General features: G+C 53.3%; 3 protein-coding genes across 3 annotated transcripts in view; 1 reads left to right on the top strand and 2 right to left on the bottom strand.

Annotated features, from left to right (window-relative positions):
* The window catches only part of Pkn1 (protein kinase N1), a 33,974-nt gene extending 18,162 nt beyond the window's left edge, over nucleotides 1-15,812 (top strand). The window contains exons 8-22 of the mRNA XM_021169479.2: nucleotides 963-1,072; nucleotides 1,155-1,298; nucleotides 4,347-4,422; nucleotides 4,506-4,647; nucleotides 4,736-4,829; nucleotides 8,666-8,745; nucleotides 8,820-8,895; nucleotides 8,983-9,074; nucleotides 10,027-10,203; nucleotides 10,379-10,441; nucleotides 10,555-10,631; nucleotides 10,906-11,048; nucleotides 11,316-11,423; nucleotides 11,526-11,606; nucleotides 11,978-15,812. Of these exons, the coding sequence (XP_021025138.1) occupies nucleotides 963-1,072; nucleotides 1,155-1,298; nucleotides 4,347-4,422; nucleotides 4,506-4,647; nucleotides 4,736-4,829; nucleotides 8,666-8,745; nucleotides 8,820-8,895; nucleotides 8,983-9,074; nucleotides 10,027-10,203; nucleotides 10,379-10,441; nucleotides 10,555-10,631; nucleotides 10,906-11,048; nucleotides 11,316-11,423; nucleotides 11,526-11,606; nucleotides 11,978-12,181 (1,667 nt within the window). The 3' untranslated portion in view covers nucleotides 12,182-15,812. The remainder of the gene's footprint in view (nucleotides 1-962; nucleotides 1,073-1,154; nucleotides 1,299-4,346; nucleotides 4,423-4,505; nucleotides 4,648-4,735; nucleotides 4,830-8,665; nucleotides 8,746-8,819; nucleotides 8,896-8,982; nucleotides 9,075-10,026; nucleotides 10,204-10,378; nucleotides 10,442-10,554; nucleotides 10,632-10,905; nucleotides 11,049-11,315; nucleotides 11,424-11,525; nucleotides 11,607-11,977) is intronic.
* Nucleotides 12,792-15,718, bottom strand: Ptger1 (prostaglandin E receptor 1). The gene is made up of 3 exons (XM_021169480.2): nucleotides 15,430-15,718; nucleotides 13,497-14,464; nucleotides 12,792-13,076 (listed from the first exon to the last, which is right to left on the bottom strand). The coding sequence occupies exons 2-3, from the start codon at nucleotides 14,445-14,447 to the stop codon at nucleotides 12,810-12,812; spliced, it is 1,218 nt and encodes a 405-aa protein (XP_021025139.1). The 5' UTR covers nucleotides 14,448-14,464; nucleotides 15,430-15,718; the 3' UTR covers nucleotides 12,792-12,809.
* A 1,739-nt stretch (nucleotides 15,813-17,551) lies between the features above and the next one.
* Gipc1 (GIPC PDZ domain containing family member 1) overlaps nucleotides 17,552-20,732 on the bottom strand; it is a 12,344-nt gene continuing 9,163 nt past the window's right edge. The window contains exons 3-7 of the mRNA XM_021169924.2: nucleotides 20,221-20,406; nucleotides 19,946-20,126; nucleotides 19,204-19,316; nucleotides 18,355-18,436; nucleotides 17,552-18,228 (exon numbers count right to left, since the gene is read on the bottom strand). Of these exons, the coding sequence (XP_021025583.1) occupies nucleotides 18,077-18,228; nucleotides 18,355-18,436; nucleotides 19,204-19,316; nucleotides 19,946-20,126; nucleotides 20,221-20,406 (714 nt within the window). The 3' untranslated portion in view covers nucleotides 17,552-18,076. The remainder of the gene's footprint in view (nucleotides 18,229-18,354; nucleotides 18,437-19,203; nucleotides 19,317-19,945; nucleotides 20,127-20,220; nucleotides 20,407-20,732) is intronic.

Here is a 20,732-nt window from a genome sequence, read left to right as displayed (position 1 = left end):
GAGCACGGTGTTCTAAACAGAGTGGGCTAGGATTCAGTCTTGGAAGCGAGGAGAGCATGAACCGTCCCTACGTACACAGACAGACACAGAGGGTGGTGCAGGAAGCAAAAGAAGCCAAGGACAGCCTGGTTCCACTCAGCATTTGCTAGAGCCACAGACCCACGGAGACAGGAAATAGGAGGAGCGGCAGGTGCTAGAGGCTAGGGAAGGGTGTCCTCATCTTCTAGAACTAAGGCTCAGAAGCCATCTGAAGGGCAGGAGATAACTGGTAGTGATGGGCACAGCAGTGAGTGTACTGAGCTCCAAGGATCTGTACTTACACAAGCCCAGTGGGCTGGGGACAGAGGTTAGGGGGAGCTTGTCTAGCAGGAGTATGCCCCTTAGTTCGATTCCCAGCACCGGATAAACCAAGTACAGGAGCACACACCTGTAATCCCAGCAGGCTTGGAAGTAGAGACAGGACAATCAGAAGTTCATTATCATCCTAAAAACATAGAGTATCCAGGGCCAGCCTGAGTTACACAAGACTGTCTCAAAAACAAACAAGCCAAACGCGTATCTGGTGTAGTCCTACAAGCCTTCCAGAATTTAGGAGGTAGAAGCAGGAAGATCAGAAATTATGGGCCAGCCTAGGGTACATGAAACATTGTCTCAAACAGAAGAAAAATGAGGGCTGACATGTGTATGCCTGGAACCCTAGTACTCAGGAGGCTAAGGCAGGAGGATTCAAAGCCAATCTGGGTTAAGCAGTAAGTTCTAGGCTCGCTTGGTCTTTAGAGTAAGAGTGTATCTCAAAACCAAAAGAAAAACACACAAAACCCCTTTCCCCCAAACCCCAGTCTGAATTAAAGGCTTTATTGTGAAAGGCAAGCTAGCAGGACACTGAGGGAGTTGAGGGGCTCTGACAGGATATGGAGCAAGCCCTTCCCTCCCCCTTTCCTGCCGCCCTCTCCTGGTTTCAGCTGAGGTCAGCACCGTGCTCAAGCTGGACAACACAGTGGTGGGGCAAACAGCCTGGAAGCCATGCGGCCCCAATGCCTGGGACCAGAGCTTTACCCTGGAGCTGGAGAGGGTGAGCCGTGCTCGGGGATTGGGAATTAGAAGGGGAGTTTAGGCGTCAGACACAGGAAGTGATGGCCCTGTTTCTTCTTAAGGCTCGGGAGCTGGAGCTGGCTGTGTTCTGGCGAGACCAGAGGGGTCTGTGTGCTCTCAAATTTCTGAAGTTGGAGGACTTCTTGGACAACGAGAGGCATGAGGTGCAGCTGGACATGGAACCCCAGGGCTGCCTGGTGGCTGAGGTACAGCCTGGTTTCTGACTTCTGACCCCAAGATGTTTCCTGCCTCCTTGCCTCCAATTGCTTAGCATGGAGAGGTTAATTTCAGAGGCTTCTGAGTCTTCATGGGAAGTAAGCCTCACGAAGGCTGGGATTGGTGCCAGGCGAATCAGCAGCAACAGACCACATAAGTGACCGTGTTCCCAGAAGGCTGGGCCTCGTCAATTGCATGTTGGTCTGGTGATAGGTAGGACTCAATGGGTAGAATGCTTGCCTAGCATGCACAAAGCCATGGGCCCCATTTCTAGTTAAGATAAAACTAGGTGTAGGTACTGGAGAGATGGCTCAGCAGTTAAGAGCACTGGCTGCTCTCCAGAGGACCCAGATGTGATTCCCAACACCTACATGGCCACTTACAGCTGTCTGTAACTCCAGTTCCAGGGGAACTGACACCCTCTTTTGGCCTCAGTCACTAGGTTCTCATGTGTTGCACAGACATACATGCAGGCAAGACATTCATATACATTAAACAAACAAACAAGCAAACATTAACACTAGATATAATACAACATCGAGTCACATGATGAGCAAGAGGACAGAAATATAAAGACTTTACCAAAAAACAGCCAAAGCCAAGTGAGTGGTGGCGTTCACCTTTAACCCCAGCACTCTGGAAGTAGAGGCAAGCAGACCTCTGAGTTTGTGGTTAGCCTGATCTACGTAGTGTGTCCCAGGCCAGTCAAGTCTATAGAGAGACCCTGTCTGAAAAACAGAAAACATTTTCTTCCACTGCAGCTTAGTGAGGTCTGTCTCAAAAACCCAAGCACTGGGTGAGCCCTGTGTGCAGTGCTGGGCTTGCACTCTGGAAGCTCTGGCTTCACCCCTAGCATTGCAGGACAGCAGCAACAGACTCAGGTGGAGGTGGGGTGTGGCTGCAGCTGACAGAATCTTCCAGAGTGCTGTTGTCACTGAGCCTACCGTGTTGAGTTCTGCCATGGGGAGAATGTTCTGTCTGAACTGTGGCTGGTCTAACTGGAAACCACTTTTTCCCACCGACACTTTGAGTAATTTAAATGTGATTTCTACATATGGCATCTGCACAGGGACATTCTGGGTCTAGAGATCAGTGCCTATATGTGCTGGAGTTGCAATCCTAGGCTGTCATCATGGTTCACACAGGGATGGCCCATCATCACTGCGGCTTCTGAAGCAAGGGGCCAGGCTCCATCCCTCCTGGCTCTGATGCAGTCTAAGATAGGGGTCTGAGAATATATATTTCTGCCCACGGCCCCTTAGCCCTGTGAATCTGGGCTTGTTGCTCAGCATCTCACTATGCCAGCAGCATAAGTGGAGGGGGCGCATGCACCCAACGGAATGCAGAAGCAAAGAGACACAGGAGGGGGCTAGGCTCCCAATATCCTGTATGTGGGCATACACCAGTGATCTCACTTCCTCACTCAAGGACCTCCTAAATAGAGCTATAGGCTTGTGACAAAATCTTCAGTACACAGGGACATTTTGGGATTGCTGAGTGATGATCCTCGTGTGGCTAACCTGGAACTATACTTGGGAATCAAGTCATAGGTGATGGGAGACTTGTTTCCCAGACTTCCATGTCAGGCTGGGTTTTTTTGTTTGTTTGTTTTGTTTTTAAGATTTATTTATTTATTATATATACAGTGTTCTGCCTGGATATATGCCTACAGGCCAGAAGAGGGCATCAGATCCCATTACAGATGGTTGTGAGCCACCATGTGGTTGCTGGGAATTGAACTCAGGACCTCTGGAAGAGCAGTCAGTGCTTCCCACCGCTGAGCCCCCTCCACGTCAGTCTTGTGGGTGCAGACCCCTTCCTCCCTCAGAGAAGGGTCTGACTGCCTGCACCCTCCCTTTTCAAGATGGAAGCCTGGTGTGATTTGAATATGAATGTTCCTGTCTTAGGTATTTTTCCTGTGACTGTAGTAAAGTACCCTAGCAAAAGCATTTGAAGGGGAAGAGGGTTTCTTTTGCTCAGAGTCCACCATGGTGGGGGAGTCAAGCAGGAGCTAGTCACTCTGCATAGGAAGTGAGGCTGGGAAGCAGAGTGGTGAGTGCCGTCCTCCGCTTGCTTCTCCTCTCCATGCTGTCCAGGACCCCCACCTAGGCAATGATGCCTCTCCCAGCTTTGGCAGGTCTTCCCTAATAGACACAGGGAATCCTTCACAAGTGCCTGGAGCCTGGTCTCCTGGGTAGTCAACTTGACAACTAACTTTAACTCTTTCAGTCCCTATGAGGGCTCACACTTGCTCCCCAGCTGGTGGCTCTTTGGAGAGGTAATAGAACCCTCAGGAGGCCAAGCCTCACTGAAAGAAGTGTGTCTCTAGGGCTATTGTCAGGCCTTAAGTCCTGCTGCTTTCTGTTCCCTGGTCCTCTGAGATGTACCTGGGCTTCAGTCTTCTACCACAGTGGGCCCCACTGCCGGAGCCGCCATGTCGTCCTCCCATGGTGGGCTGTACTTCCTCAGCTATGCCAGAGTAGAGCTCCCCGAGATTGTTCTGTCAGGTACTCTGCCACAGTGAGGAGAACGCAGCATACACTTATGAGGGCAGACAGTGAGTGCACTGACCACGGCTTCCATGCTCATCAGCTTTCTGTTGCTTGACAGAACACTCGGGAGAAATAAACTTACAGGAAGCAGGATGGTTTCAGGGTTGCAGCACTCACCCCATTGCTTCTGGGCTTGCAATGAAGCAGGCCGTGGAGTAGAGCTGTTCACATGCAGGCATGGAGACAGAAGGAGGAGAAGGTAGTAGGTCTGGTAGCTAGAGACCTGCTCTTGCAGTCACACCCTTCCCTGTGAAGCCCCCTGCTTCCTTCCCAACAGTCTGTGATGCTCTGAAGCCTTCGCTCGATGAACCCATGAGTGGAGTCATTGACCCTCCTGTACATAGTCACTTCCAACAGCTCAGCTTTGCATGCGGCTGCTAGAGCCAAGCCACATGTCCTCAGGGACACTTGGTGTCATGGAGCCCCATACATAGGTTGTGTGTGTATCTATTCCTGCGACCACTGCAGCGAAGCGTGTCCCCACAGGTCACTTTCCGTAACCCCATCATCGAGCGGATCCCTAGGCTCCAAAGGCAGAAAAAAATCTTCTCCAAGCAGCAAGGTAAGGAGGGCCTGAGTGAGCTGGGTTGTACAGCCAAGGACCCCAGGATGTCATGGGTGGTGACCCTACCCTTGCAACTTCAGGGAAGGCATTTCAGCGAGCCAGACAGATGAACATTGATGTGGCGACTTGGGTGCGGCTGCTCCGTAGACTCATCCCTAGTGCTGTGGCGACTGGCACCTTCAGTCCCAATGCATCTCCAGGTGCTGAGATCCGGCACACTGGGTAAGGAAGGAGCGTGTGGCCTGTTTCTCTGTTGCTTCTGTTTCAGAGCATCCTAGGTTGCCAACTCACCCTCCTCCCTCTCCTGCAGAGACATATCCATGGAGAAACTGAATCTCGGTGCTGACTCAGACAGCTCGTCCCAGAAGAGCCCACCAGGGCTGCCCTCCACCTCATGCAGCCTGGTGAGTGTGCACCCGCTCCCCTCTGGGCAGGGGAGGCTGGGGGACCTGCTGTTTTTGTTTTGTTTTGTTTTGTTTCCAGAAACCTCCAGATGCTAACCCAGGATCATCCAGGAGAACAAGGCTGGTTATTTGGTTGTTTTTGTTGAGTATAGTTTCAGGCTTTGAACTCTTGAACCCCTGAGACCCCTGTGTGCTGGGATTGCCATGCCCAGTGTATAGGGTAATGGTGATGAGACCCAGGGCTTTGTGCATGCTGGGCAAGTGCTCTGACAACTACATCTCCAGCACCTCCCCTGTCTTCTATACCCATTTAAAATATCAACGTGGGAGCTGGGCAAGGTGACACCAGCCTAGCTTCCCAGCAGTGGCATGGCAGAGGCAGGGTGCTCACCACAAGTTTGAGTCCAGCCTAGACTACATAGTAAGTTCTAGGCCAGTTTAGGCTACATATCAAGACCCTGTCTCAGAAACCAGAGCTGGGGGTGTGTGCTTGGAGACTAAAGTTTGCTCAGTAGCATAACTCTTGGGCAGTGTGCTTGCAGCTCTGGGCTCCATCCCAGGCTGATAAAAGAAAAGAACAAAAGAAACAAAGTGTGAGCTGGTGGAAGAGGGCAGAAAGGTGCCTGTGTGACTGCTGCACTGGGAGGCAGAGGCGGGGGATCTGGAGTGAAGTCACCTCAGCTGTGGAGTTGGATTTTGAGATTGTACTATAGCTTTTCTTTCTCCCAATCCTCCTGTAAACCCCTTCTTCCTCTCTGTCAAATTCATGGCCTCTTTGTTCATTAATTGCTATTGCATGCATCTATGTATGTATAAATATATATTCTGATATACATCCTGCTCAATGTATATAATGTCACTTTTCTGTATGTTTTCTTTTTTTTGTTTTTGTTTTTGTTTTTTGTTTTCCTAGACAGGGTTTCTCTGTGTATCCCTGGCTGTCCTGGAACTCACTTTGTAGACCAGACTGGCCTTGAACTCAGAAATCTGCCTGCCTCTGCCTCCCGAGTGCTGGGATTAAAGGCCTGCGCCACCACCGCCCGGCGGCTCTGTATATTTTCAAGTCTGGTCATTTAATTCTAGATAATCAATTAGTGTGGTTTTCCTTTGGGAAGACCCTCTCTCACATCAAACATACTTTAATTGACTGTAGTACTTTCAGAAGGGTTGGGCCTCGTGGGCTTTGCCCCATCCACTGTGGTATATCTGTAGTTATTGTCCTTGTCCAGCTCATTTGGACGGTCATGCTGTTGAGATGGACACAGCCTTATACTGAACTCCCCAATCCTCTGGCCCTACCAGTCTTTCTCTCTCAGTGTTCTCTGAGCCTTAGGTATGGAAGTGTTTTGTAGATGTATCCACTGGAACTGGGCTTCTGCATTTTGACTGAGTGTGGCTTTCTGTGGTAGTCTCCATCTGTTGCAGAGAGAAGTCTCCTTGGTGAGGGATGAGGAACACTTTCATTGGGTATCAGGCAGAGGCTCTCAACCTTCCCAATGCTGACCCTTTAATACAGTTTCACATGTTGTGAAAAATAAGATTATTTTCATTGCTACGTCACAACTATAATTTTGCTATTGTTATGAATCATAATGTAAATATCTGTGATTGTTTTATGTGACCCCTGTTAAAAGGTCTCTTGACCAGTGCCCAGGAAGGTCTGACCTACAGACTGAGAACCACTGATAACCATAAATATTTAGAGTGTAGTTAGGGGTTGTGCTGGTTTAGTAAAGTGGTGACTGTCGGACCTCCTCCAAGTTCTGTGACCTCACTAACCCTGGGTAGTCGGCTACGTTTCCAGCACCTGGCATTACTTAAGGAATAAGTCTTTTTTTTTTTTTTAATGGCTTTTTTGAGACAGGGTTTCTCTGTATAGCCCTGGCTGTCCTGGAACTCACTCTATGGACCAGGCTGGTCTCGAACTCAGAAATCCACCTGCCTCTGCCTCCCAAGTGTTGGGATTAAAGGCGTGCGCCATCACCGCCCGGCTAGGAGTGAGTGTTAAGTCCAGTTAGGAAGCTGTTGATCCAAAACACAAAGGAAAAAAGCCACAATTTATATCAAGGGCAAACTGTGTTGCTCTATGATAGGGGTTACCCAAAGAAGTGGAGGTGTAGCTGTTATGAACTACCTCTAGTTCTGTGGTCATAGATTTTTTTTGTAAAGAAACAAGGAATTGACTCTGTTCTGTGAATCCGATGAGAACTGCGTGGTTGATGGCAGCCACGGAAGCCATGCCATCGACAGAACTTGTGTGGGTTACTAGGTACCATACTTCTTTCCTTTTCTTCCCTCCAACCATTTCTAGCTCTGGCAGGCTGCCTAACCATAGGCTGGTCCATCGGCGATCAGCATCTGCTGGGTTCAGGCCAGTGCACGGTGGCTGTCCTGTTGTCAGCCTTGTCAAATACAGTGTTCCTTTTACTTTCCTTTTATTCTTTCTTTCTTTCTTTCTTTCTTTCTTTCTTTCTTTCTTTCTTTCTTTCTTTCTTTCTTTCTGTCTGTCTGTCTGTCTGTCTGTCTGTCTTAGACAGGGCCTCTCTATGTAGCTTTGGCTATCCTAGAACTTGCTATAGAGACCAGACAGGCCCTGAAATCACAGAGCTTGCCTTCTCTCCTAAATGCTATGATCAAAGGCTTGTGCCACTATGCATGGCTTCTTTATAAAATTTATATTACCATTCAGTTTATTTTGTGTGAGTGTGGGGATGCTCATGTAGTGGTCAGAGAAAATTTGCAGGAGTCAGTTCTCCTTCCACTCTGTGAGTCCCAGGGCTCAAACTCCAGTTGTCAGTGTCGGCAGCAGGCACCTTCACCCACACACTCTGCTGCTGCCCCAGTTTTCTTTCCTTTTTGATCATTCCGCCCCAGCCTCTCGAGTGCTGAGAGTGTGCCTGGCTGTGCTGTCTGCTTGGTACCTTTTCTCCATTTTGAAAAGGGAGGAAGATGGAAGCCAGGGTCTCACAGGAGAGGCCAGAATTACACCACAAAGCCGCACTCTCAGATCCTGAGTCTTTTTTGTTTGTTTCAATATATGTGTTTGAATGTTGTTTTCTGGGGCTCTGCACGTGTGCTACACCTTCAGGTGTGGAGATCAGAGGACAACTTGCAGAAGTTGATTCTCTCCTTCCACCTGTGGAGTCCAGAGCTCTACCTCAGGCCAACAGGCTTGGCTTAAGTAAGCACCTCCCTTTTCTTGAGCCAAGGCTGCCCCAGACCCTGACTCTTTTCAGGCATGTGCTCATGTGGTGTGGCTAGGCTGGCATGAAGCTCTGTAGTAGAGTGTTCACCTAGTAGGTATGAGGTCCTGGGTTTCATGCCCAGCATTATAAATCAATCAATCCATAATCTGTGCAGGCTAGAACCAGGAAATTCAATAAGCAGACAACAGATATTTAATATGTAGTATTCTGGGAGAAAAATAAGACGAGATAGGGTGTGCTGAGGGTTTCTGCTCTTTAGCACAGGAGTCAGCTGATCCTCACATAAATGGTATCTCAGAAAGGGTTACAGAGGGAAGAAGAGCTGGCCCAGTGTAAGCCTGGGGCCCAAGTTGTCCAGCAGGCGGAGGCAGAAGGAGCACAAGTCAGTGTGGCTTGCACAGTTTGGTGAGAGTCTGCTCAAAGGAAATAAAGCGCTGTGCTGGGGAAGTGTGCACAGTGCTCAGGTCTATACTGTGCTACCCATGTGAAGGCAAAGTCAGCTATGAAGCGGTGGTCCTGGGGAGGAGGGTGTGGGGCAGACATAAGGCAAGGATGAGTGTGGCTCAGGGCCCTTTTGGCTCTGGGGCTCATGAGCTCTGACTTATGGCTACTGTGACCTCTGCACCACAGAGTTCTCCAACCCATGAGTCCACCACATCTCCAGAGCTGCCTTCAGAGACCCAGGAGACTCCAGGCCCTGGCCTGTGCAGGTGATACCCCTTCCTAGTCCCTATCTGTACCCCTGCATATTCTCCAAGTCCCCACGAGATCTCTTTCTCCACAGCCCCCTGAGAAAGTCGCCCCTGACACTTGAGGACTTCAAGTTCCTGGCAGTGCTTGGCCGGGGTCACTTTGGAAAGGTGACTTGGGGGAGGACTTAGGGGCTCGGAGTTTTACCCCAAGGGCCTAGACTGTCCACTAAAGCCCCTGTTCCCACTGTGTGCCAGGTGCTGCTGTCTGAATTCCGCTCCAGTGGGGAGCTCTTTGCCATCAAAGCCTTGAAGAAAGGTGACATTGTAGCCCGAGATGAGGTTGAGAGGTGAGGTTCTGCCCTGACCTTGGGAATTTTTGGAAAACAGACCAAGAGTGTCCTCTACTGAGCATTTCAGTGAGAGGGATTCATGGACGAGAACCCCCCTCTTACTGTGAGTACTGTGACTCATCTGTGACCCCTTCCCTTTCCAGAGTGAACTCTGAGATGTCTTCCTCTCTGCTCATGGTGTAACAGTCCACTAGAGGTCACACAGTCACAGGCAGGAGGTTCGGACTCAAGTGTCCAGTCTTGGAACTGCCTCGGTTTTGGGGTCAGGGTCCTAGGTTAAAATCATCCTCTAACAGATGTGCTTCCAGATGCTGGGAAAGGCAGGCCTTCCTTAGAACTTAGCCTCCTGATGTGTCTGTCAGATGCCCTTGGAGCTCGTCGTCCTCTTACGACTGTCCAGCACATTAAAGAGGAGGTCGAGTCAGAGAATTGTTCACAGTTCTTGATCCCTGTGGAGGCTTCAGGCTGTCCCTAGACTTCCCAGCCACCTTTTTAATGACAAAGAACTTTAATAACCAGGAACAAAAGCTCAAATAAGTAAGAGTTTATTTATTAATCTGGGTTGCAGAGCCCAGTGTGTCTGCCTTAAGGCGCCTCTGTCCTGATGCCACTGCGGTGCCACTGCGGTCGTCGGCCTGCTTCTCTGCGGGCTGGGCTTGCTGTCCTCTCACTGACAGGGAGGGAAGCCTCTCACCACTGATCAGACCCCATGCTTCAGTCCTCACACCGAGCCTGATGAGCGGGCCAGTGCTTCCCAAGCCCGTCCCCAGCATGGACTCAGACTGTCTGTCTGCCTGAGCCTTGCACCCTTACCCATTTCCCAAAATGAGAAAAGAATCCAATCGCTCAAAATTGCACAGCAGTGCAACTCAACAGATACCTGAGTGAACCTGGAGGGCATGGGTGTAGGAGGGGCAGCTGGGCTCTCTGACTTCTGCCTCCTGTCCAGCCTGATGTGTGAGAAGCGGATTTTGGCGGCCGTGACCAGGGCAGGACATCCCTTCCTGGTGAACCTTTTCGGCTGTTTCCAGACCCCAGAGCACGTGTGCTTTGTGATGGAGTACTCGGCGGGTGGAGACCTGATGCTGCACATTCATAGCGACGTGTTCTCAGAGCCTCGGGCTGTGTGAGTCTATCCCAGCACCACGCCCCTCCTTCACACCACCCGAGGCCCCGCCTTTCTGCCCCACCTCCTAGCCCTCCACCCTCAGGCCTTCCTCCTGCACAGCTTTGGGACCCCGGGGGTCAGGGACTTTGGTGCCTGAGGAACCAGGCTTGTGCGATCTTATGCATCTCCGCAGCTTCTATTCCGCCTGTGTGGTGCTGGGACTGCAGTTCCTCCATGAACACAAGATTGTCTACAGGTGTGTACGTGAGAATGTTCTGCCCACAGACTGGACATGGTCAAGCTCTGCACAGAGCCCCGATCCCTACCCAGTCACCCCTCTTTACATCCCCTGACACCCCCATTCCCCAGGGACCTGAAGTTGGACAATTTGCTCCTGGATACTGAGGGCTACGTCAAGATCGCAGACTTTGGCCTCTGCAAGGAGGGTGAGGGGCTGCAATCCTGGGATGAGAGGAATAGGGGGTGGGCTACCCTCTGGTGCAGCTGTATCTAGGTGGTCAGGTGACATTTTCTTCTCTATGGGCTTTGCTGCCAGCCACCTGCTCACCCTAGCAGCTTCAGAATAGTTCACCGCTCTAGCCCCATCTGGGTCACCCCATACTGACCTGGGGTAGGGCTGGATGGATATTTGGAGCATCTCATGCTCCTACCCCCCTAGCAACTATAGGCTCACGTGGCCTTGCTCTCCACCCCACCCAGGGATGGGCTATGGGGACCGGACCAGCACGTTCTGCGGAACTCCGGAGTTCCTGGCGCCGGAAGTGCTCACAGACACATCCTACACGCGAGCAGTGGACTGGTGGGGACTGGGCGTGCTGCTCTATGAGATGTTGGTTGGAGAGGTGAGGCCCAGGCTGCCTTTTTTTTTCTGTAGAGAACATGCATGTGCCTCAGAGTGAGATGGGAATCTGCTCCTACTATGTGAAGTATGATCTGGAACCGGCAGCCTTACCTCTCTAATCTTTCTGTAGTTGTAAAGTGGGATACTTACCCCTGTAAGCCAGCAGCGGTGCAAGAGTGTCCCCTGAGGGGTGGGGGCCTTTGGTAGTGCTGGGTGTGTGGACTGGCTAAAAGTGGGATTTTACAAACCCGCAACCTCTGCCCCCCAGTCTCCGTTCCCTGGGGATGATGAGGAGGAGGTATTTGACAGCATTGTCAACGACGAGGTTCGCTATCCCCGCTTCCTGTCTGCAGAGGCCATCGGCATCATGAGAAGGGTAGGCACACCTCCCACCTCCCGACCACCTCCGGCAAGGTAGGCTGGGAAGGGGTCTCGGGACTGGACTCAGATATAGATCGACTCCTGTGCATGCTCACAGCTACTGCGGAGGAACCCGGAGCGGAGGCTGGGATCCACTGAGCGCGATGCAGAAGATGTGAAAAAACAGCCTTTCTTCCGGGTGAGCGGACCCCTCCCCATCCTCTCAGTCACCCCAAGGACCTGAGTATTCTTCTCAGCTCCAGTTCATTCCCACCCCAAATCTAGTAGCTGTATCTTAAAGAGTTTTGTAGCCCCACACCCCACAGCCACCATGACTCTTCACAAATGTTACCTCCGTTTGTCTGCAACCTTCATTTCCCTTAATCGTCATCCCCACTGCTTCTCCAGGCCCATATCATCATCACAGGACTTACCCTAGACTACCTCAGACTCCCTTGATTTATCTGAGTTCCCAGTCCCTCCCCATCTTATCTGCTTCCTGCTGATCTCTAGACTTCCCTTCAGACCCCTCAAACTCCATCATGACTCTCTCTGTCCCCCTCTCCACAGTCTCTGGGCTGGGATGTCCTGCTGGCCCGTCGCCTGCCTCCACCCTTCGTGCCTACACTTTCAGGGCGCACAGATGTCAGCAACTTTGATGAGGAGTTCACTGGGGAGGCCCCCACACTGAGTCCTCCCCGGGATGCACGGCCCCTTACAGCTGCGGAGCAGGCAGCCTTCCGGGATTTCGACTTTGTGGCCGGAGGCAACTAGCCCCAAGCCCCTGCCTTACCCAAGAGTTCTTGATTTTTTAAAAAACAAGCCTTTGGGATTTACTCCATACATGCATTTTCAGCCTCTGTGTGCATCTGGACTGGTGTGCTTGGAGCAGGTGACAGAGGCAAGGCAGACTCTTGGGGGCAGGACTGATGGGGCTCATTTGAAAGGTCAAGATGGGAACATGCAGTAGTGGGCTTAGGGGTGTATTGGGGAGCATTGGGGTTTTAAGGCTGTGTGGGTAGAAGGTGTTGAGATTCTTGGGATAGTTTGGGATAGATGCTTGCAAGAGTCTATTGGGGTGGTGACAGAGATGGGAAGTGAATCCAAAACTTTGCTCTATTATGGAGAGCCCAAATCTTAGAACTAAGGTTGCGGCGCTGTGCGCATGCTCTTCAAGCTGCTGGCCTGGGGAGTCCCACCTCTGGTGTTTCGAGCATCCCATGTATCTGTGCCATCTCGTGACCAACGTTAGAACTGTACTCGTCCCCAGTGGAGCCTCTTTCATCCCTGTGCGGTGACAGTGTTGTGGACCCACAGGACGCAGTGCCCTAGGCACACTGAGTTTGAGACTCTATGCCCTTGAGCCCAGCCCAGAATGGTTTGGCTTAGCTTCTGGGCCCATTCAGAGGTGACTGAAACCACTGTGCCGGGAACTACGCAGTGAACTGGCCTCCCAGGCACTCTTGGTTAGGCCCAGCTCCGTTGGACCACCCTTGGCACTGACCCTCAGTGGTAGGAGGCGAAGCAGTTGGCGCAGCATGGCCTGGCGCAGCAGGATGTACACCCATGGGTCCAGGATCTGGTTCCACGATGCGAGGCGTACAGCCAGAAAGAGTGGCCGCTGCAGGGAGTTAGAGTTCCAGCCCCCGATGGCCAACACCACCAACACCTGCGAGAGAAGCAGGTGTGAGCAGTGGAGCCCGCGGGAGAGAAGGGGTGGGGTGGAGGGTCAGGATGCCAGGGCGAGCCATGCAGGACAAATAGGATCTGTGCAGGAAGGAGAGTGACTAAGCAAAGGTCATCAGAGATTGCGGAGAATCCGGCTATAGAAGACCCAGTATTACAACACACATAGGACTCTAAGGTCAACAAGCTGGGAAGGAAGAAGGCTATGAATGGATGGAGCGGAGGGACATAGAAAGTAAAAGGCTTGAGTGAGTGAGACTATTTACGGAGATCCTAAAGAGAGTGAAGAAAAGGGTCCCGGATAGCAGAGGGGCAGGCTTTGTCTGCAGGCAGGGTCTTCAGGGGGCAGAGCCCAGGAGGGGGCAGAAAAGAGTTTGGCTTGAGGAGCGACTGCGCCCCTCACCAGCAGGGGGCTCCAGCAGATGCACGACACCACCATGATGCCCACGAGCTGGCCCACCATTTCCACATCGTGTGCGTGAACCCTGCGCGCGGAGCCGCCGCCCCGAGAGCTGCGGAGGGTGGCTGTGGCTGAAGTGATGGATGAGGCAGACGAGGCGGAGGCCAAGCGGGGTCCACGAGATCCCCAGCGCCGGCGATCATCGGGACCTGCGGTCACTCGGAACCGTCGAGAGCGACGCCGTCTCCAGCGGGCACGGAGGAGCGCCAGGCCGCTGAGCGTATTGCACACTAACGCCGCAAGGAGCGCGGCCAGGCCAAGGCCAGCGAAGAGGCCGGCAAGCAACGCCTGGCGCCAACCTCCACGAGGCCCAAGGCTAATAAAACACCAGGTGCCAGGGTACTGTAGCTCGTAGCGACCCACGTGTACCAGTGGCAGCAGCGCCACCGCCAAAGCCATGGCAGCCAGCACGGCTAGTGCCAGGCGTGCGCGGGCCACAGATACGCGCGCCGCGTGGATCAGTGGCTGCGTGACACCCACACAGCGCTCTACGGCCATGCCACAGCCAAGCAAAAGTGGGCACAGGCCGAAGAAGACCATGCAGCCACCCAGGAAATGACACGCCCCGCCAGCAGGCGCACGTCCCGCAGTATATAGGCGAAGCACCAGGGCGCCCGGGATCACATGGCCTGCTAGGTCGATGGCAAGCAGGCTGGCGACGAACAACAGGAAGGTGGCAGCCGAGCGGCGCCGCCGCATTCGGCCTGCAACCTGGGCCAGCAGCGCCAGCGCCAGCACGTTGGACACAGCACCCAGAGTCATGGAGAAGATAGGCAGCGCTGGTGATGTGCCATTATCGCCTGTTGGCAGCACCACAGATGTATTGGGGAGCCTGGGTGTTGTGCACGTTGCTGCCTCATCCGCTAGGCTCAGGTTAAGCCCGCAGGGGCTCATATCAGTGGCCAAGAGGGCTGCGTAGATAAGAAGAGGGCACAGTGAGGTAGGGTCCCAACCTTCTGTGCCCAGGGCACTGCCACATGACCGTAGCTGCTCCATTTCGGATCCTACTTCACCTGTCTCTGCCCCCATCTCTTGTGTCTGGCTTCATTCTGCTCTCGTATCTGCTGGGGGTCTTGACTGACCTGGCACGGGTCCCGGGTATCTAGCCTCATCTCCACCTCACTCCCACCTCCAGGTTTCCACCCCATCAGTTTCCTAGTCCATGACCCCATGGGATAGACCCTTGCCCACTTCTGATCCCAATTTCCACTTTCGTGTCTGCCTGCCCATCTCTCCGTTTTCAGAAGTCTCCTTGGCTTGCCCTGGAACTGGCCAGGCTAACCTTAAATTCAAAAGATCCACCTGCTTATGCCTCCTGTGTCTTCGGATTAAAGGCTCACACCACAACTAGCTTTGGTCACCTTTTAACTCTGTCCTTGATGTCCCCATTCCAACACCGCCACCACTTATAGTTCATCTCTTCCAATGGCCCTGTGCCTGTCTCCAGAGACTGACCCAATCGGCAGTTAGATCTCTTCCCCAAACAACCCATCTCTACACCTATAGACCAGTTCTTGTGCCCCAAGGCCTCTATGCCACATCTCTGGTCTCCGTGGTCCTCTCTGTCCCCACAGACCCCTGCTACCCCGAACCCATCTCTGATCTCTATGGTGCTCTCAGATCCCATGGGCCCAGCTCTTTTCCAGAATCCCATCTCTGCTGCCCTCTCTTGTCTCCACGCAATCTCTCACCAGTCTGGCATTGCCTCATTCAGATGCCCATCCCATACCCCTATTTGAACCGGCCCCTGGCTTGTCCATTCTCTAGTTGAGAGGAGATGGACAGCCTAGGGCTGAGAGCCATTAAACAGCAAGAGAGCAGGAGGGCTATAGCTAGCCTTCTTTGGCTTGCTATCCTCAATGTCCCAGCTTCTTACCCAGTGCTGCTCAGGATGCAGGGTCCCCATGGCCTGGAACTTGGCTCCTGCTGCCTGCTCCAGCTACTCCCTGGCTCCCGGCAGGCCGCTCCCTCTTCCTGGGGCGGCTCCTAGGCTTCGTGCCGCCTCCACCCGCACTCCACTGGCCTCCAGGGGCTGCTCCACCCCATGCATGCCTGCTCTCTGGGGCTGGGAGCCTTGAGTGGGCAAAACTGCTGGCAACAGTCAGGGCAACTGGGCCCAGCTCCTTCCCGCCAAAGACTGAGGTTCTCTGAATTGGTTTGGTCTCTGTGACCCCCTCCTCTCAGCGGGGCAGGAGCAAACCCCCACACCCTCACCCGGGCCTCTTGCCCGCCTCATTAATAAAGCGGATAAAATCTAAACACTGGAAAATGTGAGCATCGCCTGGGGCAGGCTGGGAGGGCTATGAGTTCCCGTGGGGGGGAGGGGGGCAGGAGAGTGAGTGTGTGTGTGAAGGAGTGTTGTCCTCATTGGGCTTGAGGGTTTGGGAGTTGCCTGGGTGTGATGGGAGCTAGCAATGCCTCCTACCCTTGTCGTTATGGTTGTCACAGTTGGGCAGAGGTGGGCAGCCTAGACCAGGGCAACAGGGAGTCATCCTAGGAGAAGAGAGGTGGCTAAATGACTCAGGGGAGCCAGGCTATCATCTGTAACCTGCCTTACGGGGAGGTAGGCAATTCATAGGGCACCCTGCATCCATAGCTATGTCTCACCTTGTCTTGAAAAGGGGCACACATGCAGCCACTGTCAGCTTAGTCATAATGGGGGAGTAAACACTGGCTAGCACTCACCATTGCTGACTGTAACATCTATCCCTCCCCCACCCCCCATATGAAACTGATGCTTGCCTCAGCACTGGGTGTAAATCTGTCATTTTAAGTCTGTTCGCAGCCCCAGAGCACACCTCCTGATGTAGTCTCCCTTAAACCAATGCCCATGGACCCCGAGAACTTGTCCTGAGACACATAATCACATCTCTGTTTATCCTGACCCCCCCCCCTCAAAAAAAAAAAAAAAAGAATACACTAGAGACCCATGCACACACTGAACACAGGTCCCTGAAACTCAGAGCACCCAAGGCTTACCCACAATAGTCACAGCTCTGGTTCAACCTGGCTACCAACCACCCACTACACATGGTCCCAGCTGCTCCCAGCAGACATGCAAGACCCCAGTATAGGACTTGGGCTACAGTTCAGTGACAGAGCACATCCTTAGCATGTATGAAGCCCTGGGTTCTACTATCAGTACTGAAAATGGGCTTGTGATCAGGGATGGCAAGTAGCCATCTGCAGGGCTTCTGTCCTACATCCAGGATACCCATCTCCTGCCTGGTACCAGGGAACCAGTACCACTCAGCCTTCCTGCAGCATCTCTGTTGGGCTCACCCCAAACATTCCTACTGGCTGCTAGAGAGAGACCTCTGGCCTGGTTCCCCTTGTTCCAATTGCCTCCCCTCTCCCCAAGTCTGGCCAGGGTCCCACCCTCACCCTTTCCTTGATCTCCCTAAATCCTAGGATGAAATGGACTGTCAAAACAAGCTTGGCAGGTTTACATCTCTGTGAAGCACTGTGCCATGGATGCCTGTCCCCTGAGAATAACTAGGGTAACAGGGCAACAGGCCTTGCTGCCACACACGGGGGCTTTCACACAAGAGGAGCATATGTGAGGCCTTGGTGAGTGGGGAACCAGGTCTGAACCCCAAGCAAGCCAGAAACTCCAGCACTGCCTGGAAGCTTGACGGCGTCCAGCCAGGGGGAGGGGGCAGTGGGGCAGCCAATTCCTAATTCAATTTGGAATCCAGGAGATAGATTTCAGCTGCTGCATTCTTTCCCTGGCCACCCCTCCTTCCCCAGAGACAAACAGCTCCCAGAGTAAAATCTCTATATCCAAGAGAGGGTGTGTTGACACAAAAGCCCACTGCCTTCCTCCCCCTCCCTCCTCATTGTCTAAAAACAAGGAACCGGGATTCACAGCAGTGTCCACTCAAATGGGAGGTAACAGACACCAACTGAGAGGGCTCCTCTCAGGTGGGAGATGCCCAAGGTAAGGCATTATTGCCATTCTGCATTTCTGGTGTCAAGAAAGCAGGGAGAGCAGGGAGTGGTGACGCACACCTTTAATCCCAGCACTATGAATGCAGATGCAGGTGGATCTCTGTGAGTTCAAGGCCAGCCTGGTCTACAGAATGAGTTCCAGGACAGCCAGAGCTACATAGTGACTTTGTCTTGAAAATAAACAAAGCAAAAAAAGTAAAGTAGGGAGGTCATGACCCCAAAGAGAACTGAGGCCCAGGGGAACAGAAGGGGCAGTTGCCAGCTGATGGTGGGAAATGTCGGGGACAGAGGTGACGGACTGCCCAGTGTGTTGGTCCCTCCCCATGCGAGTACTCTATTGAGGTAGGTGGGGAACCCGGCAGGGGTTGGCCGGGGACCCCAACCAGGCTGGGCACCGTGGTGGTAGTGATTGGAGTGGGGCCAGGACCACAGGGCATTTGCACCCCATGCCTTTCCCAGGCTGCTGATTTATGAGCCTCAGCTGTGTGCCCAGGTCCTGGCTGTGGCACCCCTTCTGGAAACCCCAGCCAGGCCAAGCCAGGTTATCTCAAGGTCCAGGTTCAGTTCCAGTCTTAGTAGCGGCCAACCTTGGCATCCCCGATGGCTCCCCAGACATCAAAGACGAATTCATCTGGGAATGCGAAGTCACCGAGCCGCTCATCCAGGGCTTCTGCCAGCTCGTCCGGGTTCCTTTTGTCCTTTCCCAGCTCCACCATGGTGGCAGCTGTCAGGCAGGAGAAAAGATGGAGGCACAGATGTCATGATGGGTAGAGGTGTAGGCTCAACTCAGCCTGGGTGAGACCTGGAAGCCCACTCCCACCTTCCAGGCATGGGTGGGTGCCCCACTCACCCAGCTCCGTGTCTCTGATCCCCATGTAGCTCTCTAGCAAGTCATCCACCTTTTCAATGGCCTTTTCCTCAAAGGCCGACGGCTGTGGAGGGCGGGGACAAGACAGCACAATAACGTCAACAGGTGCTGTGATACGCACTGGATGCCCGCAGTGCTGGGGATGGCTCCCAGGGACTCAGCAACAGCTCTACCAGTGAGCTGCATCCCCAGCTCCTGGTTTTGTTACTGTTACTTATTTTATGTAGAGGACTGCTTTGGTTGCACATGTGTATGTGTACAAGTGTCTGCCTGGGACCTGTGGAGGTCAGAACACTGGACCTCTGGAACTGGAATTAACAGATGACTGTGAGTCACCCACTATGGGTACTTTGAACTGAACATGCGTGATCTGCAAGAGTCACACGTGCTCTAAACTGCTAAGCCATCTCTTTAGTCCCCAACACCCAGACATTATTATTCTCATATTGAGGCATATTCTAAGTTGCCCAGACTTTGAACACTAAATCTCAGCTTCCCAGCAGGTAGCTAGGGTTATGTGTGCGTGCGTATCCACCCTGGGCTGGCTTTCATATATTTTCATCTAAGACCTTGGCGACAAGGTCTTATGGTTTGAGCTGCCCTTGAATGTGAATCCTCCTGCTTGAAACCCCATGTCTGGCAGTGCTTTTTGTTTGCATCACTAATGTCTGCTCTGACAAGAAGTTACCGACTCTTACTCTCCAGGGAGGAGTCCCCAGGCTCGATGGAGCACGGCAGGTCTCAGAGCTGGGAAGAGTGGGTTTAAGCAGAGGTGTCCAGAGTCTTTTACATAATTAGAATGCGGCCACTGGCCCAGGGTGGCTCACTCACCAGATCCTCCACTGTGGCAGGGCCCCGCGATCGGAGACGGAGGGTCCCTCGGCCAGTGCCCAGTTGTGGGCCTGAACCAGGGTGGCCACCGGCTGAACGCTGACTGATCATATCTGTGGGAGGTAAAGATAGTGGGGAATTTCAGCATACAGTAAGTACAGTACTCAGGTATCTAGGCTTCACACAGCCACCTCTCACCATCGCCAGGTTCTGCAGGCTCCTTGGGAGAGGGGCTGGGTTCCAGGAAGGCAGGACTTTGCATGGAGCGTGAGGGGCAGCTGGGAGTCATGCAGAAAAGCAGCTGGAGAATGGAGGGTAGCTTCTCTTTGAAGGACTGAGGTATGAGAAGCGGGAGGATAGCTGCTGAGTTCCAGATAAGCCCTTTCTACCCACACCAGGGGCGCCTCAGGCCCATTCCAGAGAGTTAGTGAAGCCAGGTAGAGACGGGGGCAGGGCACAGGAGCTGTTCAAAGCAGCCAAGCCTCACCTCTCCAGGCTGAGGGGGCTGGCCAGGGTTGGGGGCACTTGGCTGGGCTAATGGCTCCTGGAAGTCGGGTGTGGGGGCAACTTCCTTCAGGCTAGGCTGTCAGCCAGCACTTAGTTCTTGGGTAGGGTGGGGCTGTCCCCATTTTGCATTGCAGGCTCGGGTGCCACCTGCTGGTGGTTCCCAGGACTGCCATCTGTATTTCTTAAGAGCTCAAGGTCATCCCAGTGGGTGGTCCAGGGTGCAAGGATGGCTCACCAAAGGCCTTTCGAGGCTCTGTGAGTTTGAGGGTGAAGGTGCGGCCTCGGGGCAGCTCCTTGAGGAGCCTGGCAACCTCGTAATGCCGACAGCCCAGCAGGCTCTGCCCGTTGATGGCTTCAATCATGTCCCCCACGCTGATGAGCTGAATGTGGTCAATCACACTGCCTTCCTTGATGCGCTGTGGAGGGGCAGGCATCAACCCTGGAAGCTCCACTCTAGGTCCCGCTACAGACCCTGGCCACTGACTAAGGGTGTGCCACCCACCCGGGCACCTTAATGAAGGCGTAGCCGGCTCCGTTGTCGGTGATGGTGAGCCCCAGAGCCTCCTCGGACTTGAACACTTCCACCTCTTTGCGCTGCCCCTTCACATGGGCAAAGATGAAGTCTTCCAGGCCGATCTGGCCCCCCAGGAGCTTGTCCATGTCCACTTTGTGGGTGTTGAGGGTGCAGAACATCACCTACAGAGGTAGGGCAGGATGCTCATTCCTTCCTCCCTGGGTCCTCTTTCCCAACACATCCCTACCCTAGGGACTGGTGACACCCAGGGCCAAAGAGAGGTCCACTGATTCACCACATACTACGAACAGGGTTTCTGTCGTGGTAAAAACTCAGAGCTAGCTTGATATAGAGAAAGTACTTGATACCTACTGAGGAGTGACTGGACCCTAGACTCCCACCCAGCCTTCTTACCTCCTCCACTGGAATCTCTGCCCCACTGTCGCCCCCCCCCCCCCCCCCCCCCGCTTCCCGCCCCCCGCGGCTTCTCAGCTTCAAGCTTGGAGTC

Source organism: Mus caroli, chromosome 8 (genome assembly GCF_900094665.2).
Source record: "Mus caroli chromosome 8, CAROLI_EIJ_v1.1, whole genome shotgun sequence".
In the NCBI taxonomy this organism is placed as follows: Eukaryota; Metazoa; Chordata; class Mammalia; order Rodentia; family Muridae; genus Mus; species Mus caroli.
The sequence above is the reverse complement of the archived record's forward strand: the minus strand, read 5'-3'. Positions and strand labels throughout refer to the sequence as shown.

Bases quoted from the DNA above. Each gene is read 5' to 3' on its own strand.
- Ptger1 (XM_021169480.2), bottom strand. From the start codon at position 14,447: ATGAGCCCCTGCGGGCTTAACCTGAGCCTAGCGGATGAGGCAGCAACG. The intron at 13,077-13,496 runs GTGAGGGGCGCA...CTTCTCTCGCAG, and splicing joins TCTGCTGGAGCCCCCTGCTG to GTGTTGGTGGTGTTGGCCAT.